Source organism: Anomalospiza imberbis, chromosome 24 (assembly GCF_031753505.1).
Source record: "Anomalospiza imberbis isolate Cuckoo-Finch-1a 21T00152 chromosome 24, ASM3175350v1, whole genome shotgun sequence".
NCBI classification, from domain to species: Eukaryota; Metazoa; Chordata; class Aves; order Passeriformes; family Viduidae; genus Anomalospiza; species Anomalospiza imberbis.
This window is the reverse complement of record NC_089704.1, coordinates 6528193-6547988: the sequence shown is the minus strand read 5'-3', so window position 1 is coordinate 6547988 and position 19796 is coordinate 6528193. Positions and strand designations below refer to the sequence as shown.

The 19796-nt window shown below is 57.8% G+C and overlaps 1 protein-coding gene across 4 annotated transcripts in view; it reads right to left on the bottom strand.

Annotated features, from left to right (window-relative positions):
• Positions 1-19796, bottom strand: part of DSCAML1 (DS cell adhesion molecule like 1) — a 95943-nt gene that overhangs the window by 2990 nt on the left and 73157 nt on the right. For 3 of the 4 annotated variants that reach the window (XM_068172364.1, XM_068172366.1, XM_068172367.1), the window contains 24 exons: positions 17861-18139; positions 17534-17653; positions 17219-17395; positions 12575-12774; positions 12177-12273; positions 11936-12064; positions 11393-11560; positions 11150-11220; positions 10043-10283; positions 9018-9164; positions 8789-8944; positions 8093-8232; positions 6805-6958; positions 6500-6617; positions 6247-6410; positions 5955-6053; positions 4097-4285; positions 3726-4013; positions 3483-3638; positions 3333-3363; positions 2868-2986; positions 2584-2736; positions 2186-2380; positions 1168-1479 (listed from right to left, as the gene is read on the bottom strand). In XM_068172364.1, the coding sequence (XP_068028465.1) occupies positions 1168-1479; positions 2186-2380; positions 2584-2736; positions 2868-2986; positions 3333-3363; positions 3483-3638; positions 3726-4013; positions 4097-4285; positions 5955-6053; positions 6247-6410; positions 6500-6617; positions 6805-6958; positions 8093-8232; positions 8789-8944; positions 9018-9164; positions 10043-10283; positions 11150-11220; positions 11393-11560; positions 11936-12064; positions 12177-12273; positions 12575-12774; positions 17219-17395; positions 17534-17653; positions 17861-18139 (3903 nt within the window). The remainder of the gene's footprint in view (positions 1-1167; positions 1480-2185; positions 2381-2583; positions 2737-2867; positions 2987-3332; positions 3364-3482; positions 3639-3725; positions 4014-4096; positions 4286-5954; positions 6054-6246; positions 6411-6499; positions 6618-6804; positions 6959-8092; positions 8233-8788; positions 8945-9017; positions 9165-10042; positions 10284-11149; positions 11221-11392; positions 11561-11935; positions 12065-12176; positions 12274-12574; positions 12775-17218; positions 17396-17533; positions 17654-17860; positions 18140-19796) is intronic. The other variant, XM_068172365.1, reaches the window with a different exon arrangement.

Sequence of the window (19796 nt, the reverse complement as noted above, 5' to 3'; positions counted from 1 at the left end):
TATATTGTCACTTACAGGTGTTATATTGGTGTTATTATAGCACTATTGCCTTAAATCTTGTATGCTTTATAATAGGTTCTGTAAATTCCTTTTTTTTTAAGGTTACAACGGTGTTATACCCAATACACTCTGTGCTACTTAAACCGTGCCATAAAAATATGTGGTCTAATTTGAGGAGAAAGATGATCCCATTATATTGTGTGTTATATAATCAGTAAATAAATTAACTATCAATTCCCACCTATGGTTTTTTCAATCTCTCTTCCAGGTATTGTTCTATTTTGAGGTAATAAAACTCACAGGGGTGAGAGATTGTCGGGGTTCTAACACTAAGGATAGGGAAGAAATACTGAGGAATACCAAGGAATACTGATGAACACTAAAGCACGGGGAAAAATACTGATAAACACTGAGGAATACTAAAAACGAGGCAGGGAAATACTGAGAATGCCAAAAAATGGGGAAGGTACTGAGGGTCTGGGGAAGCTGAAAAATGGGGGGGAATAACAAGGAATACTGATGGATATTAAAAATGGTAATGAATACTAAGGAAAGGGAAGGAAGAGTAACAAATAGCCAGGGATACTGAAAAACGGGATGGAACAGTAAAGAAGGGAAAAGAATACTGAAAAACAACAAAAAATAATGAAAAATATCAAGGAATGAGGAAAGAACAGTAAGGATGCCAACGAAGAGGAAGGAATCCTAAAGAATGGGAAGGAACAGTAAAGAGTAGACAGGGATATTGAAAATGGGAAAGAATAATTAAAAGAAAACATGGGGCAGTATCGAGGGATGTGGAAAGAACAGTGAGGAATGCTAACAAATAGGAAGGAATACCAAAAAATGGGAAGGAACAGTAAAATACAGGGGGAAAAATACTAAGGTATGGGAAGGAACACTAAAAATGGGGGGAAATACCAAGGAACTGGGCAAAAAAACCCCGAAGATTGGGTGGAATACCAAGGAATGGATGGAATGCCAAAGAAAGGACGAAATACCAAGAAATGGGGAACGACATGAATCAACAGAGAAAGAACATTACAGCACGGGGAGAAATACCAAGAATACCGAGGAACACAGGACTGGGAAGGCCTCCTAAGGATTTTGGGAAGCTCTGGGGCGCTGAGGCTGGGCAGGACCCCCACATAGCCCATGGGAACCTACTCTTGCTGGCGCGGTGTGGGATGGGCACGGCCACGCCCTTGCCGCGCTCGCTGTCCTGGGGCTTGGGCGGGGAGGCGGTGAAGCGGCAGATGCCGGGCTCGGACGGGGTGCTCATGGAGGTCATGCTGTCGGCGTTGTCCGTGGTGCCCGTGGTCATCTGGTCCGAGGAGCTGTCGGAGATGAAGCACTCGGTGATCTCGAACTTGGCGTGCTGCAGCTGCTCCTCCAGCTTGGCGTGCTCGTAGGCGCGCGCCAGCTCCTCGTAGGTGGACGAGGCGCTCTCCGTGGACACCATGCTGTTCCGCCCCTTGTCTGTGGGGAGAGGATGTGTCACCTACCTGCGAGTTCTCCCTGGCCTGGGAACGCCTTTTTCCATGTCATGGGAATGCCCAGGCTGTCCCTGCTGGGATACACCTGACCACCTTCAGGGCCAGGTTGGACAGGACATAGAGCAACCCAGGCTAGTGGAAGGGTGTGGATATTCTCAGTTCAGTCAGAGAGAAAAAGAGAAAGATTTCTGCCAGGCTAAGCCTGGGAAAAAGTCTAAGAGGAATGTAAGCAATCTATTATCTTGCTTTCCGTTCATATTGTTTATGGATATGTTCTACCACACTGACCCAAGTCCAGTGTCCCAATCAGGTGAAATGTTTTTACTTTAAGACCAATGGAATCAATGCTCATGATGTTCTCTATAAAAGAGAGAAGTGCTTTTGACTAAATGCTCAGTTTGCCTTCTGGAATCGTGCGAGTCATTTTGCCCGTCCCTGGCTCAACAGCGTCAGAAGGGTGGAACAAGATAAGCAAACCCTTCCAACCCAAACCACTTTGTTTTTTAATGATTCTATCTGTCCCCATAGCTGGGCATCGCCCTGGCTGCTCAGAGCCACCAAGTCGTGGTTCCACACTCCCACTGATAAGTTCTGCCACCACCCTGAACTCACAGTTTGGGGTCTCTGCGAGCCCCAGAGCAGCAGATTGCTGCCAGCAGCCGTGCCAGGGAGGCGATGGCCCTGCATACCTGTGTCCTGCGAGAGGCTGGCGCTGTAGCTGTCACTCTCAGTGACTGTGATGCCGTGCTGGGAGCCCACTGTCCTCCAGTCCGAGGTGAGGGTCCGCGCGGGGGTGGACGCCTGGCACTTGGTGAGTGTCCACTGGCTGGAGTAGCGGTTGCGGGTGCTGTGTGCAGACTTCACGCTCTTCCTCGACACGGGGTCTACGGCACAAAGGTGGCAGAGTCACGGCGGGTGTCCCTCCCACTCACAGCCAGCATGCTGTCCTCTCTCCCTGGAGCACAGCCTACCCCTTCTTCCTTCCCAGCAGCTGCTTCTGGGCACAGCCAGTGCTGGAGGAGAGTTCCCCCACACCTGCCCCGTGTGTGCAGCCCCCAGCACAGCCAGCCCGGCCCCACACACTCACTGGTGCCGGGGCGGATGTCGGACATGTCGATGAGGGGTCCCGTGTTCTGGATCAGGGCTGGGTGATGCAGAGAGACGCCCGTGCAGAAGCTCTGGGGGTTCACTGCCTGGCTGAACTCCGTGTCGGTCACCGGGATGGTGGCTTTGTCATCCCCTGTGGGAGGGAGCTGGAGCTCAGACCTCTCTGGCCAGGCCCTGTAGGCACCTGCTGGCCCACACTCAGTCCATCCATGGGACCCCAGCGCTCTGGGGCAGCAGGGGGATGGGAGCTTTGCCTGTGCTTACCCAGCTGCTTGATGCCCTCCTTGTCCTCGATGAGGAGCTGCACCCGCGGGATGTCGATGTGCAGGCGGGGGCCCTGTGGTGGGCCCTTCACCGGCGTGTCAAAGCTGCGGTTATTCTTGCTGTGAGGTGAGAGGGGACGCAGACCCGCCCATTACCGGACAGAGCCCCGGTGGCTCCGGCCTGGCACGGGCTGGGGATTGCCACCAGCCAGCCCACCCGGGGCTCAGCTCTGCCCAGGCAAGCTCCAGTGTGGGTGCTGGGACCCTTGGGCAGGCAGGAGCAGCCAGCAGCACTGGGCTGCTGTGCCACAGAGTCACTGCCACAACCTTCCTAGGTGTGAGTGTGAGAAGGTCTGAAACTGAACGAGGGCTGTACCTGGGCTTAAAAGCAGCCACGACCACCCCCAGCACCACCTATTCCCTGCCTGCCCACCCGCTCCCAGCCACAAGCAGATGCAAGACTCACCTGATCAGCATTTCTGCCAAACTCTTTGCATCTGTGCAGGAGACACAAAACCCAAGAAGTTTTTTGTAAGGGAGCAGTTTAGGGCACAACGAGGCAGCCCAGGAACACAATCTGGGGTCCCCTTTGCTGTGCCTCTGAATCCCATCTCACCTCGAAGCCTCTTCAGCCGCTTCTCCTTCCTCTTCTTGCGGATGATGAAGAGCAGGGCCACTCCCAGCGTGGCCAGGATCACGGGGCAGGCGATGGTGAAGAGCTTCTTCACGTCATCACCTTCCCCTTGGGCAGACTTGATCGGGGGGATGGTGCCTAGGGCAGAGCACAGGTGGGAGGCCACTCAGCATGCCGGGACCCCCCGCTCTGGTGGCACTTCCCCCAGCCCATGTCCCCACTCACTGCCGTCGTAGTCCAGCGTGGCGAACTGCGTGGTCTCGTTGCCGCAGCCGGCGCTGTTGCAGGCCTTCATGCGCAGCTCGTACCAGGTGGCCTCGCGCAGCTCGGTCAAGAACACCTCGCTGGAGCTGTTGGTGCGCAGGCTCTGCCACACCCAGTTGCCCTTGGGCCGGTACTCCAGCACGATGGCGGTGATGGGGCAGCCCCCGCTGCTCCAGCCCTGCAGGTTCAGCCTGGCGTGCGTGGAGTTGATGTGGGTGAAGAGGTGCTGGTCCTTGCTGAAGGAGGGCTCTGCGGGAGAGGAGCTGTCAGGAGGGTGGGGAGGGGACCCCCGTGGCCTCTGGCGGGGCAGGGACACCACAGGCCAGGCTCACCTCTGCCGTGGGTCTTGGCCTCGATGATCTCGCTGATGCGGCCGGCGCCGACGCTGTTCTTGGCCGCCAGCTTCACCTTGTACCAGGTGCCACACTTGAGGCTCTCCAGCTTGAAGGAGCGCTCGGAGGAGCTGATGAACACGTCCTTCCACTCCTCGCTGTTGTCCACCGAGTACTGGAGCACGAAGCCTGTGGGAGCAAGGAGGGGGTCACCTCTGGGCACACAGGTGAGGGGAAATGGTTATGGCTGGCACAAAGCCTGTGCCCACGTCCAGCACAGCCTTGCAGTGCCAGAGCACCCATCACACGCCAATTCCTACACTACTCTGCGCTCACGAGTGGTGGTGGAAGCTGCCTGCTGTGCCCACCACACAGAGCCAGGCAGGAGCCGTGGACAAAGGAAGCGTGGGCACACCCAGAACCTCCTCAGAGCTCTGCCAGCGCCCCTGGTCACACCTTGCCTGCCCCCAGCATGCCCAGGATGGCCCCACTGCTCATTTCCACATGGGAATGCATGCTGAGATTGACTGGTGCGAGGCTATAAAGGGAAAGCTGGAATTAAGCAGCTCCCTCGGGAGGCTGCAGGGAAGTTGCTTCTGTCATTGCAGACCGCCTCCTCTCCCGTGATGAAGAGTATTAGGAAGCACACTGTGTCCTAGATGAGCAAACCTGTTACGCTGCCATCAACAAGGCACCTGGAGACGGCTGGTCTGGGCTTCCCGGGAGAGCACAGGGGCACAGGGACAGCCCCAAGGGCATCGGGGCACCTCGGGACAGCACATCCCTGCTGCCCTGGCCATGCCGACCAAACTTTCCTGGTGCACTGATAGGTTTGGCTATTTCTGCAGGATATGTAGCCAATTCTCTATTAAAAATAGCAGGGAAGAGTAGGCTTCCTGCCTTGCTGTGTGCATAATGAGCTGCACCAGGCAGGGCTGGCAGGATGGCCCCGGTGCCAACACCAGCCAGGTACCACCGTGGCAATGCCAGAGGGTTCACGTCAAGGGGCTCTGTGAACACCCAGCTCCAGCTCGGGCAGAGCAGTGGGGACACTGCTCACACCTTCCCACCGCCAAGGATTCCCTGTGGATGGTGACTCCAGGAGCTTCCCAAAGCCATGGGTGTGTGATTCCCAGCCATGTCCACACCAGCCCTGAGACCCCCACACCATCCACCCTGGTGCCTGCCACTGCTTATTTATTTATTTTGTACATGCGGTGTGTTTTTAATATTTCTAATCCAATTATAACCAAATTTATCAACAGAGTCCGCTGGAGTGAAAGGCTGCTGGCTGGGGAGATTTGCTTGTAATTACTTTCATGCTTTTAATTAATTGTAAGCGAGGTCTCCTTCCTCGCTCCCCGCTCCCCCCTCCACACGCAGCTGTTTCAACCTATAATTCATGAGATGAATCAGAGCAGAAAGGAGACTTGGGAAAGCTGGGATGCTCCAGGAGCCCTCCCAGAGCCCCCAGCCTGTCAGGGATGTGGGACAGCTCCTGCTCTGCTGGGTTCAGGGCGGCACCAATGCCAGGAGACACGGAGCAGCACTGGGGCTGCCCCTGGCCACCACCACCTTAGCACCCAGTGATGTGCCCCTCATTAGCTACATCGGTCCCTGCAGCTTGTCCAAAACCCCTGACCAAAACCCCTCATCAGGGCTGGCAGCCCCTGCTAAGAGCTCAGAGGCATCAACCTTACTCTGAAGCATTTCTGAGGCATTTTGGAGAGGGGGAAACTGAGGTACAGATACAAAAACGTGGCACAGTGTGCCTGGAAATATGTTCCATGAGAATGAAAGCAGTCATGGTTCTGGGGTGAGCTGCTGGCAGCAGCCCCATCACTCACAGCAGCCCTACCTCGGATGGAGCTGCCCCCATTGTCCCCAGGGATCCAGGCCAGCGTGATGGACGATGCTGAGGTCTTGGAGACGGTCAGGCGGGGCTGGTCTGGGGGCACTAGGGAGGAGGGAAAGCCCATGAGCACCTCACACATGCAGAGTGCCCCAAACTGTGTCCCCCAAAAGTGGCAAGGAGACCTCGCCCTCATGCCTGGGCCAGCAGGAGCCCCAGGTGCAGGACAGACCCCGGGCACTGGTCAGCAGGGATGGAGCGTGTCCGTGCAGGGCAGGCACGGAGGTGGAACCCTCACCTTGCACCAGCAGGTTGATGATGATGGTGTCGAAGCCCCAGGTGTTGGTGGCAGTGCAGGTGTAGTAGCCGGAGTCCTCGGCTTTCACCGAGCGCAGCACCAGCGTCCCGTTGGCCTGGATCAGGCGGTGGCCGTCCACTGTCACCGGGATGGCAGAGTCCTCGCTGCCAGGGGGAGAGGGGGCATGTCAGCCGTGTGTGGCGCAGCCAGGGCTGGCACCGGCCTCCAGCACGGCTGGCAGCCGCCTCCATACCTATCCTTGGTCCACTTGATGGCAGGGACCGGCTCCCCGACAGAGTTGCACGGCAGCCTCACGTCCTTCATCCACGGCGTGGTGACGGTGCCTCCGAAGGAGATTATCTTGGCGGGGGCTTGGGGGCAAGGAGGAGGTCAGCCTGGGGGGCAGGCCCCGTGTGCAGACCCCCCGAGGGGTAAGGAGACCTGGTACCCCAGTGCTGCCCCTCCTCTGCCCTGGGGTCACCCAGCCGTGGCTTCCTGCGGGCCATGGGGCAGGGCACAGCAGCGGAGGTGCCCCCCCAGGCTGGCAGCCCCCCGTACCTTTGCCCGCAGGCTCGATGGTGACTTTCTCGCTGATGTTCCCACGGCCGGCGGAGGTGACGGCGGCCACCCAGAGCAGGTACTGCTGCCCCCGGTTCAGGTGGGCGATGCGGTAGAAGAGCTGGTCCGGGCTGGTCTCGTACTCGCTGGGAGCCTGCGGAGGGGGACACGGGAGAAGGTGAAGCTTCCGTGAGACCCTCAGCCCATCGCCCTCAGCAGCGGCTCGGCTCCGCTCACATCCCTCAATGCCGGGCAGAGCCGGCTGGTGTCGTGATTCCTCCAGGGAGCCGGGCTGGAGCCCGAGGAGCGGATGGCTGTGCCGGCATCCTTGCTCCCGGGAAAGGAGGCTGCCCTGGCCCCGCCGAGCTGCAGCCTGGAGACAACCCCAGCCGGAATGGCCCAAACCCTCTGCGGTCACAGCGGGAGGCCAAGGGGTCCCCAAAACCCACGTGGGGTCACCGCATCGCCCACAGCGTCTGCTCCAGCCCTGCGGGGGCCCTGCGGACAGGGCTGGCTGTGTGCAAGCACCGGGGCCAGTCCCCATCACAGCGGGGACAAAGTCACCCTGCCCCACGAACGCCACGAGGGGAAGGACTGCCTGGCACAGCACCCGGCTGTGCCACCATGGGCGGGGATGGGCTCCACGACCCGCGTGGCACAGGATGGGTCTATTAAAACATGACTTGGCAGGTTCCTGTGTGCTCACTGTTGGCCCACGTGTGCCCTTGCGGGGACACGGATGTGAGCGTACCCCGAAGCAGACACACCTATATGAATATTGTATAGTATACATAATTTTTTTTTTTTTACCCAAATGACAGTTTTGACAAGATGCCAAGAAAACAATATCAGATCCCAGCGGTTTTACCAGTTGCTTTGATGAAAAGATTATGTTGCCCTGGAAACCAGAGGCTCAGATAGTGAAATGAGTTTGAGAAGGAGCTTTTGATAAGCACTAGTCTGCAGACCTCCCATCAACCTCTCCCTCACCAAGGAAGGATGGGGCCAGGTTGGATTTCTATTTCATTTTCGGTCAGCTGCTGGCATGTTTCCCCCTCTGGAGCAAGCACTGAGCAGGGCAGATGCCAGAGAATGGGAACAGAGAGACGATGGGACCATTCCCTGCTGCACAGTGCCCATGGATGCCCTTGGACAATTCCGCAGTGCACCCCAAGAGGTCTTTGCTGCGGCTGCTGCCTGGCATCAGCTCTCCCTCCCGTTCCTGCTTGGCCAGCTCAGCATTCCCTGGCACACTGTGGCGATTCCCAGCCCCGTTCCCATCGCGTACCGGCTGCCCCGAGCCGGGGCTGGAGCAGAAGATGGTGTACTTCCGAATGATGCCGTTGGGCTTGGCCGGCGGCAGCCAGGACACCACCACGCTGCTGGCAGAGGACGGCACAGCCTTGATCCCAGCTGGGGGACCTGGAACTGAGGAGGGACAGCGTGGCAGAGCTGGTGCCAGGAGGTCTCCAAGGTCTCTGCCCAGCTGGGAGATGTGACAGCACCCTGCTGTGGGGCTGGCATCCCAACCACACCCTGGGAAGCAGCTGCAATGGTGGTGTCACAGGCAGGGACAGGTCTGCCTGCAGGACACCTCTCCATGGGTGGTTCTGGGGTGGTTCTTGTTTCCGTGGTGTGAGCCAGAGGCAGGAGGGTTAATTGCAGCCCAAGCTCTGCTTTAGAAATCATGATTGGCTTTTAATGGCCATCTCCTTAATCTGTCAGCCGTACCCTGCCCAGCTGCGCCTCCCTCCCAGCATCTGGCGCTTCCTAGGACACAGGCCCAGGGATGCTCTGCTAGCGAGCTAATGGCATTAAAGTAGGGCAAGGCGGGGTGTAAATATTTAAATATCCGCACTTAAGGAAAAGGAAAAAAAAGGGAAAGGGAAATGCCCTGCCCATGGCTGTACACGGGGGGGGGTTTCCCCTGTGCCCCGGCAGCCGCTCCAGCCCCTCGTCACAAGCGGATGGCAGAGCCACTTACTGTCCTCCTTGGTCTGGATGTAGAGCACGCTGCTGCGGACGCCGTCACCCGCCTGGGTGTAGGCCAGCACCTGCACGCTGTAGTTGGTGAATTTCTCCATGCCCCGCAGCTCCACTCGCTCCCGCGTGGTCGTGATGTTCTGCATCTCGCCCCACTCTGCGGGAGACAGGGCCTGTCAGCCCCCGTGCCCCCCAGGCCGCCCCGTCACCCGCTCCCCACGTGTGCTCACCTCCGTCCATGTAGAGGGACCAGAAGATGACGCGGTACCCCTTGAGCACCCCGTTGAGGGTGCTGCGCGGGGGCTCCGACCAGGAGATCACCGCCACGTCCGAGGTGATGGAGATGGCTCTCACGTTCTCGGGGGGCTGGCTGGGAACTGGGGAGGGGAGGGACGAGGAGATGCCAGGCTGAAGGAGCCGTGTCCCACACAGCCACCCTGACTGCACCCACACGGACCCCGCTGTGCTGCTGGAAGCCCTCAGCCAGTCCTGCCCAGCAGTGCTCCGCCTCCAACATGCAGTTTTCCTTCTCCTGGGCCAGCGAGGTGGGTGTGAACCCTGTGCTGGTGGTGACAGGGAGGATGCTTCCCAGCGAGGGGAGTGGGAGAGCTGACTGGAGGCGAGGTAATTAGATCCCATTGCCCCGCAAGAGGTAACTCTAATTTTTATGAGCATTTAAATGATAATACATCACCGTAACGATCCTCTTTGAAAATGATTATTGTTTCATATTACTTAGGTGCAAAAATATAAGCACCATGTAATTAGGGACAGAGTATAATAAACTAATACAGATAGTCCGTTTGAACAAAATGAAGGTAATATAATTATGGAAAAGACACTATTGCTAAAACAGGGGCCCTTGAATACCCCGGGAGGAGTGCTAATGCAGCCAGGAAACGATCGCGGTTTGACAGGCTAACGAGAGCCTTAATTAAGTATGAAAAACTGCTGAGCAAACGCGCTGCAAAACTTTTTCCTCATTGTTTTCAAAATGACCGAGGCCATCAGTGACCGTGTCCCAGACGGAAACCTGCCTGGCACTTCAGCACTGCCAAAATCCACCTTGCACCCTTTAGCTGTGCCACAAACCCAGTGCCACGGGCATCCTGATAGCCCTGTGCTCCCGGTTCCTTCCCAGGGAGCTGCGAGGGTGCACACAGCCACCACCCCAGACCTGTGTGACGGGATGGGCATCCACTGAGGGTCCCCTGGGTGGGACCTGGACCTGGTTTGGTCACTGGGCCATCCTTACCGTCCTCCAGCGTGGTGGCGTTGATCTCGCTGGACGAGGGCCCCGTGCCCGCGCGGTTGAACGCCTGCACCACCACCCCGTACTGCGCAAACTTCTTGAGGTTGTCCAGCGTGTAGACCTCGCTGTCCCCCGTGGCCTTCATCTCCACGATGCTGTACTGCCCGTTGCTGCCCGGGCTGTTCTCCCGGTAGCCAATCTGGTAGCCACGGATCACCCCGTTCTGCAGCTCCTTCTTCGGGGCCTGTGGGACAAGGAGGGCAGGACAGAGCAGTGTCACAGGGGTGGGAGGCTCACAGGCTCTGTGCCCCAACCACCTCTCCCCAGTGGCTTTTTCCAAGGCTTTGAAGGAATCTTCCTTCCCCACTTTTCACTGAGTGGCAAAATAGTGATAAAAAAAGGTCCAGCGGGTCCTCAGAGCCACCAGAGAAGAAAGTGCTGCCTGGACAGCACCAGTCCTCAGCTGGAGCAGGAGAAATCCCAAGTCTGGCAGCCTGAGAGGCCAGATTGAGATCAATCTTAACAATATTTCTCTGAAGCATTAACAAATCAATAGGGTTGATTGCAAATTTATGTTACAATGCCAGGGCGATCCATCTTGCTGAAATACTCCTAAAATGAAGTGACTTATCCTTCAAGTGAATCTTACTTTTCATTAATCTGTTTTTCAGTGCTTAAGGGGAGGTGGGGGGAGAAGCTGGAACCCTAAATTTATTGACTTAGCAGTTCATTCCCAAGTTCTAACTTTATAATCAATTTTATTTTCCATTAGGCAGCTTTGGAAAAATAAATCCACTTCTAAGTTTTATTGATCTCTGCTCAAACACTTTGCAACCCAGCACCTGAGTTTTACATATTTATCCTCTCTGCCCCATGGTTTCCCCCGGACACCCCACGAGATAATGAGCTTGTTGTAAAACATGATTGATAAGAGCCCTGAGCAATAAGGTGAGCTGCTTGCCCAGCCTGCAGGTTTTCCTTTTTCCTGGGGAATTCTTCCTGATTCTTGTAACATTGATGACATGCTGGGTCTCAGGACAAGCTGGGACAGCATTTTGGCCGAGCCCTCACAGCCAAAAAAAGCCCACACACCATCCCAGCCTCACTCACCTTCCAGGTGACCTGGATGCTCTGGGACGTGATCGGCTGCAAGGTGACATCCATGGGAGGGCCATCGGGAGCTGAGACAGACGAACACAAAAGAGCACACTGAGAAGGTTCAGGAGCTCCTCACCAGGAAATCCCCTGGCTTCAGGAGAGCTGTACCTCAGTCAGCTTCCCCCCAAGGCTGCAGCCCCCATGTTCCCCCTGCCCACCATCCCCACCACCCAGGCCAGGAGCCCAGGGAGGCACCTGCTTCCTCAGTGCTGATGGTGAGCTCCTTGCTGGGCTCGCTGCGCCCGATCTTGTTGAAGGAGTACATGCGGATGCTGTACACGGAGGCGGGGTGCAGGTCCACGATGTTCGCCTGGTTGATGGTCGGGGAGATGTTGCGTGTAGACTGCTTAAAATCCCAGGAATCTGGAAGGGGCAGAAGGGTCAGAGCCTGAACCCCATCCAGGGTCCGCAGTGCTGAGGGGGCCATGCTCAGGCAGGTGAGGTCCCCAGGCTCCTCCAGCTCTTGTACGCCTGGAGAGTTGCTGCTTCTCTCTCTCGCTGTTGTGTGCTGGGGTTCAACTTTTTGCAAATATTGTCTCTTTTAATATTCCCTTTCAAATGCTCCCATCCAACAGAAATTACCATATTTCATTAATGCCGCTCTCTCCTTTCTTCATCAAAGGAACCAGGATGCAGAATATTCCCTTGGAGGAACTGGTAGGGCAGTCCCCCACCTGCCTGTGCAGGCCAGCCCCCAGCCCCACTGTGGCGTGGGGAGGGGACAGCCCTGTCACCTACCTGACTTGTTCTTGTACTCGATATCGAAGCCGGTGATGATGCTGTTGCCGTCGAACCGCTGTGTCCATCGCAAATTCATACTCCGGGCTTTCACCTCGCGGATCTCCAGCTCCGGCGGGTCAGGGGGCTCTTGGGGACATGCAGGCAGGTTAGGCACACAGGCAGAGGAGGCCCCCAGGAGCAGGGGGACCCTCTCAGGAAGGCTGTGCACCGCAGGGCTCACGCAGAGGGGATGGAGTACCTTGGACAGTGAGCTGGATCAAGCCTCTGTCCTCGCCGTAGGAGTTGATGGCGTGACAGGAGAAGAAGACGGAGTCCCCACGGTCGGCTGGTTTCAGCTGCCAGTGTTCCAGGGAGAGGAGCTAATTGAGTCTGAGCTACCCCAGCACTGTGCCCTGCCTTCCCCTGCCGTCCCTGCCTGCTCCCACCACAGGGCCACTCACTGGAGCTGCAATCCCTCCCATGGCACTCCTAACACCCCTCTGGGCTCAGCTTTGCTACTCAGAGAGCCCAGCGCAGTGCCAGGCTCTGTGACACCCCCTGGGGACCACCACACCGTCCCCACACCTTCCCTTCTGCTCTCCAGCACCCAGCGAGGCCCCCGGCAGCCCTGGCAGGTGCAGGACGCCCAGCCCTCACCTTGAGGGTGGAGATGACCTCGTCGCCGTTGTCCTTGGTGGTGATGGCGTAGCGCATGTTGCGGTCGGGGTCGATGACGGTGTCCCCCTTCTCCCAGCGGATGATGATGGGCCGCTCGCCCCGTGCCGTGCAGTTCAGCTCCTTGGTCTGGCCCTTGATGGCGATGGTGGTGTTGGGGTGGGAGGTGATCATGGCCGGGACTGCGGGGAGGCAAAGTGTCACCTGTGTGCCCGGGGGGACGGGCGGGTGCCACCTGTGGCTGCCGGGCCCCGCAGAGCCCACGGGCCCACCGAGGACACGGCGCATGCGGCTCTCACCGAGAGGCCCCGCAGCCCGAAGCGGAACCGTCTCGCTGCATTATACAGCTCAGGATCATAAAATAATGAAGCAGATAAATTTTATAATGCATAGCATTACACCGGGGTAGACAATAAAACGTGAAAGACAAATAACCAAGTGCACACTATAATGAAGAGAAAGCCTCCAGCCTGAGACGTGCGGGTATGAATTATTGACTAAGGTTTTACACTCCCGAGGATGAGAGGAAGAATGTTTTCCATCACGGATTTGCATAATTCACTCGTATAAACCTGGGCAGAATACAGAGTGTGATTTCCCATCAGCAAGGCCGCCTTTGCATTGCAGATGCCAGAGATGAATTTTTTTTTTTTTCCATAGCCACCCCAATATACAAACGGGGCAGTGGGGACACCTTGTGCCGTGGTCACCACCTGGCTGGGGTGCAGACCCCGAGGTGCTCGAGCAGTGGGTGCAGCACAGATGGGGATGGCTGATCAGTGCTGTGAGGGTGCTGTACTGACCCCTGGCCTGGCTCTTCCCTGCTCCAAGAGCCAAGCCCTTTGTGCCACCCCAGTGCCATGCAGTGGGCTGGCTGTGGCAGGCAGCACACAGGAGGAACGGGCTGGGGGACCGAGGGTAGGCTGGGTAAGCAGAAAAAAATGTAATGCATAAACAAACAGCAGTGCTGAGTCCTGCAGTAATGTATGATAATGACAATCCGCAAAGGCAACACACACTGTTCTAATGGGACACAAGAGGCTCTAATGAGCTACGACTCCTCGGCTTTCTGTGGCAATGTAATTCAATTAACAGCGAAGGAAACCTTTCCTCCTGAGCTGCTGGAGTTTGCGGGGAGCAGGACAGTGCAGTGCCCAGCCTGGCGCCCGTGTGACAATCCTGCCCCAAGGGGAGCACGGCCACGCGAGCTGGCAGGGGATGGCAAAGAGCAGGGATGCGCTGGCAGCGCAGCCTGGGGCACCAAGGGTTATAAGAAGCAGCCCAAGACTTCTCCAAACTCTGCCCTGTCCCATCCCCAGTGCTCTGACACCTCTGCCTGCCCCCAGCCCCAGGTCAGGGACACACCCGGACAGACGCAGGCCTGGGAAGGACTGTCCCAGCCCAGCACCCCATGTCCCATCGGGTGAGGACAGAGCACAGGGACAGCTGGGGGCTCTTGCACTTGCCCCAGAGCAGGGCTGACTGCACAGCACAGCACAAGGGCACACACAGCTGGAGGAGGGGCTCAGCACCCAGTCCTGGCACGACGGCAGCCTTGCCAGGCTCCTGCCCACTGTCCCCTGTTCCTGCCATGGAAAACCATCGAGGGGCCACCCTGCTATTTGGCAAACAGGGACACTGGGGATGTGGTCCCTGCACTCAGCCCTCGTTCAGCCCAGGCTGGAGGGTAGTGCAGCAGCAGAGGGTGTGAGGCCATGAGGCCGAAGGGGCAGGACAGCCCCTCAGGGCTGCAGCAGCCTTGGCTACACCAGCCCCTTCCCAGCGAGCAGAGGCCCCAGGAGAGGAGCTCCGTTTCAGGCTCTGCTCCACTGAAATGCACTTATTGATGTTTGATTAAAAGCAGCTCCTTGGATGTAAACATATCAACTTCTCTCAATTGCCAGGGTCCCACGGGAGCTGCACGTAGTCCAGAGCAGGAAAAGAGCACAACAAACCCCAAGAAAACCCCAAGCAGCTGTGAGGATAGCACAGATTGGGGCATTGGTGCCTAACACCTGCCCTGGAGCAGCTCTGCAGCCTGCACAGGGACCACATGGCTTGGGACTGGCTGCAGGGACCTCCAAGGGTGGCTGAGGGCTGCTCCTAACCAGTCTGTGATCCCTTCCTGGGTGCAGGGGCATCAATAACCTGGCATGAGCCACAGCTCACACAGCACTCTGGGCAGACAGGCTCCCTTCGAGGAGAGCTCACCTCCAACACCTCCTGTGCCCTCCACTCTGTGCCCACCGGGGCGCACACCACCCACCCAGCCTCTCCCGGTGCCCACGGCCTTGTTAGCAAGGCCACAACCAGAGGCTGGTCCCGCTGGCTGGGCAGAGATAAGCCTGGGAACAAAGGAAGGCGACAGCCACCAGCACGCTGCCATCCCACACCCGGCTGGGGCACGAGCCGCTTGACAGAGCGCTGGTGACAACTGAATGAGAACAGTGACAAGGGTGACAAGGGCTGTGCCTGCCTCCCTCGCCCCCCTCTTTCTTGTTTGGAGCTGGCTCTGTGATGTTAATTTGATTGCACCCGTCTCAGCTTCCTTTCTACACTGATTAGCTGAGTTTCACCTGAAGCATGAGATTAATTCAAATTGCATGGAAGCAATCAGTTATGCTCGTGCTGTGTGGCAGCGAACTTCCAAAGAGATCTGTGCCATGGCCACGGACAGAGACCCCCTCTGCCTGCCCCCTGGCTGGACCCCTGGCATCGAGGTGCTGGCACAGAGCAGGCAGAGGAGCCCCCTCCCCAGCGCCCAGGGTGCTGCCGCTCCGGCACAGCCGGCAGGACCCCCGGGGACGTGACTGTCCCCGTCCCACACGCTCCCGACACCCGGGCAGGTGTGCAGCCATGTGCTAAATGGCATTTATCACGCGCTGCTGGGCCCCTCACCTGCGCCCAGCCCAGCCCGCTGTCCCCTCGGGCACACGCTCAGATGCTCCAGCACTCCCTGCCTTCCACTCCCCACTGGGTGCTGGTGAGCTCCTTCCCGAGGCAGGGAAGGACAGGCTGCCATGCCGTGGAAGCCCAGGGGCCGTGGCACCCAGGGACTGGAAAGCCTCAACCCCATGGGTGACGTTCCCCGAGCAAATCTAGTGGCTTTCCCCACCCACCACCCCCTGACAAAAGCAGCATCCTGCTCTGCCAAGCCCAGGGAACTCAGGCACACACTGCCCAGCGTGGCACCCGGCTGTCCCAACTCACCCCCGGAGCCCCTTGCTGTGCCAGCAGGGCAGGGGATGTGTGACACCAGCTGGCTGTGGCACTGCCCTCTACCCTGCTGACCGCCAGCACGCTTTGTTTGGGCTCTGATTAGCTCTCATTTAACTCAGTCCGCAGTGGCCTGACTTTCAGGGAAAGCCAGTGCTGATCTCCCTTTAATTGGGCTGACATTTCGCTAAACAAACAAAAACCCCAAAATGAAACAAAACAAAGAGCCCATCTAATGCTTAATTGGCTGTGGCGCTTCGTCTACCTATTCATCCAAACCTTTTCAAAGGCAGCGAGGGCTCCGAGGGCTCGGGGAGATGCAAAAGCACTCGCATAATAAGGTTATGTGCTATTCAAGTCAGCAAGCAACCTGTCCTGGGATGCAATTACAGGAGATAGCAGGGACACGGCACCAGCTCGGGCTCCCAGACTTCGCATGCTCACTCGGGATTAATCGCCTCGACTTTGTACCTGCACCTCATTGAAGTGCCTTGTTTGAAGTCGCTGGGTTTGATTCATCCGTTGCAGGGATAAATTAAACAGCTGACAGGGAGGGGAACAGGAGCCTGGGAAGGCAGAGGCTGGGTGGGGAGGGGAGAAGCCCCTGAGAGAAACAGCTGCTGGTGTCAGGGAAGAAAGCACCAGGCTGGGGAGGGGAGGCCAGGGCATGGTGGTGACCAGAGAAGGCTGCACGTCCCCTCTGCCCACAACATCCTGGGTGGACAAGCAGGGGGTGGTGGCTCCCACGGCTTCACCAGCAGCCTCCATCCCCTCTGGCACAGCATGCTCACTGCCTCATTCCCATGGTTAAGGCTAAGTTTAGTCCTTTTGACCCCAGCCCCTCCTGGAGACACCAGGAGTGAGGGTGATTGCTCTGGACCCTCTCCACCACCTCCTTTCAGAGGCTGGAATGCTCCCAGCAGCAACGAGCCCAATAACTAACACGGAGCTGGCAATTATACATTCTGCTGATAGCAACGGGAGAGCAATCCAATAACACACACAGTTCAAACACAGTGTCTAACAACACTTCCCAGCCCATCCCTGTCAAAGCAGCCCAGCTATTTCCTTTCCTCCTGGATGATGTAGATTGATTGCCTGGTTTTATTAAAGACAAAGTGTGTTTAATAGAAAAAGGGAAGCGGGTCCCTGGAGGGGAGGAATCAATGCCCTCCCGTGCCCTGCATTGATCGTGGGGATGCGTGGGGCCGAGGCTGGAGCATGGCTGGTGTGGCTGGAGCCCTCAGAACAGAGAGGGAGACTGCGCCAGACCAGGCTCTGCTGGTGACCCCATGTCCCACAGCCACCCTCACCGTGCCCACCTCTGCTCCCCGGGTCACCGCTGTGGCCATGCCAGGAGCAGACCCCTGTCCCCGTGACGATGCCCCCGGCACAGCCCTGGGTACTTACTCTTGACGGTGAGGAACATGGACTTGCTGATGTCCGTGCCCACGCCGTTGCTGGCCTGGCAGAGGTAGTAGCCGATGTCCTCCTCCAGCACGTGGCGGATGAGCAGGGAGCTGTTGGGCAGGATCTGGATGCGGCCCGTCAGGGGGATGGGGTGGTACTGCTGGGGGTTGCCACTTCCTAGGAGGGGACACAGAGCCACAGAGTTCAGCTGAGGCAGAGCAGCTCTCATGAGGCTCAGAGCTGGCGTGGCCAAGCCCGAGGGACTCTCCCCAGTCTGCACTGACATCCCCACACACTGCCGTGACCCATCCCTACCTTTAGCATGCTTCCACATGACTTTGGGAGGGGGGTACCCATCAACAGAGCAGTTCAGCACCCCGGCTTTTCCATAAATGCCATCTTGGTTGTTGGGTTGGACCACAAAACGAGGAGGCACTGAGGAGTTTGGGAGAAAGGACGGTCACTGCAGGAAAATCCCCATCAGATCCCTACCACTCCCTGCTGCCTGTGAGCACGGGGGTGCCGTGGCTCAGCCGTGCGCCTCACCCTCCCAGATTCCCTCTGCTCCCCGCTGTGCTCCCCTCCCTCCCTCTGCCACCAGGACCGGGTGGGATGTGGTGGCCGGGTCATCTCCGGGCTCACCCCGCACGATGAGCTGCCGCTCCCGGCTGACGGTGGCAGCGTCGTTGCTGGCGATGCAGGTGTAGTTCCCATTGTGCTTGAGGGAGACACTGGAGATCTGCAGGGAGCTCATGAACTCCTTGCTCTCGATGGTGACCCCAGAGCCAGAGAGGATGACGTGCCCGTCCTTCCTCCAGGTGATGTGGATGGGCATGTCCCCAGAGGAGACCACGCAGGGGATGTAGAGGAGCTGCCCGATGGAGGCTGGCGGGAACTCGAAGGGCTGGATCAGCGGAGGGACTGTGGAGGGGAGAGGCAGAGAATGCTGGAGAGCCCATCCCAGGAAAGCCTTCCTTTAGTGGGGATGGGCTGCAGTGGGGCTTGGGGAAGATGCTGTCCCTGGGAGGAAAAGCGGCCCAGAAACTAAAACAGGCTTTTGATTCCACCAGGAACAAGGCCAGGGGACAGCAGGAGGTGCCATCAAGCAGAGAACAGCAAGGAGACTGGTCCCACCTGGCAGGGCCACCCTGCTGAGAGTGGTGTAGAGAAACGCTGACCCTGCACTGGGAAAGCCCTGGCCAACCCCAGCACGTGCCACCCGAAATTCCACCTCAGCATTTATCCACTCCCAGAAAAGCCATTATTAGATGGATGCTTTTCTTAAAGGCGCTGGATTCAGAACCAGCCATTATCTTTCTGATAACTTAATTAGGCAACTGCAGCATCTCTGGCAATGTGGGAGGGGGAAGAAAGCGGAGAGAGGGAGACAATTAGCTTAACAAGGCTCAGCACCTGGTAGATGAGATCCTAGTTCTGCAGTCTCCATAATTAAATTAGCAGCCTGCCAATTGTCGCTTCGGCAGCAGGGAGCTGCCCTCTCGTGCAGGCACGGGGCAGTTCCCCGTACCCCCACGCCCTTCCCTGGGCTCCCACCTCCATCCTGTGCCCGTCCCATCACTCAGGTATTGGCACTGCTGCCTGTCCAGAGCACGGCAAGCAGAGGCTGTCACTGTCCCCCAGGTGGGAGCCACGCCACGGGGCAGGCAGGTACAGGCAGGGCTGGCCTGTCCCTCTGCCGGCAACAGCAACGTGGCTTGAGCTGCCAGAGCCATGGAGCCAGTGCTGCCTGTTTTCCATAATTAATGAATAATTAATTGGGAATGCACTGCAGTCTATTGCAGAGCGGGGATGGGCTTGTGGACCACGCCTCTCCACACACGCCCCTCCGGCCGCTCTCCCTGTTCCAGCTTCCCACAGAGCTCACAACTCCCCTTTTCTTCCCAGGTCGCTTCCCACTGCGATTCTCCTTTCTCCAGAGCTTCCAGGCTCTCACTTGCCCGCAGCCTGGAGCACCCTGCTCCGCACAGCCCATCCCAGCAGCTCCAATCCAGAGGTGACCCAGTGAGCAGCCTCTGCCTTCCCGTGGGGTGAAGCATCACCCCACAGTGCCCTGGCACTGTGTCAGCCCCGTGCTCCCCGAAACTCTGCAGCCACCCAAGCAGAGCTGTGTGGGAGCCCCAGGACAGCAGCAGCGCACACGGGATTAGTTAAAACCTTCAAAGATGTCTGCAGGAATAAGGAGCTGTCAGGGCACATTGGAGGAGGCTGGATTTTGGATTGTGCTGCTGGGGAAGCGCAGGGAAGAGGCTCCAGCAGCACCCCCGACCAGCAAAGCCCTGTGGAACGGGGAGCTTTGAAACTGGGATCCTGGGGGTCCCTGGCTAAACAGCAGCAGCTACACCTGGGCAGGAGCTTCCCTCAGCACGAGATGGGGATGAGGCCTCATGCACAGGGCTGGGGCTGCCTGCACATCCCTGCTCCTGGGGGGAGCAGTGCCAGAGGGAATTGTAAAGCTTTTAGTGCTGCGAGATCGGAAGGACCTGCATAACTCACCGGTGGAATTTCATGTGGTCACCAGGCACTTGGGGCCGTAAAAGCTTTATGGCGCTCCACGCCA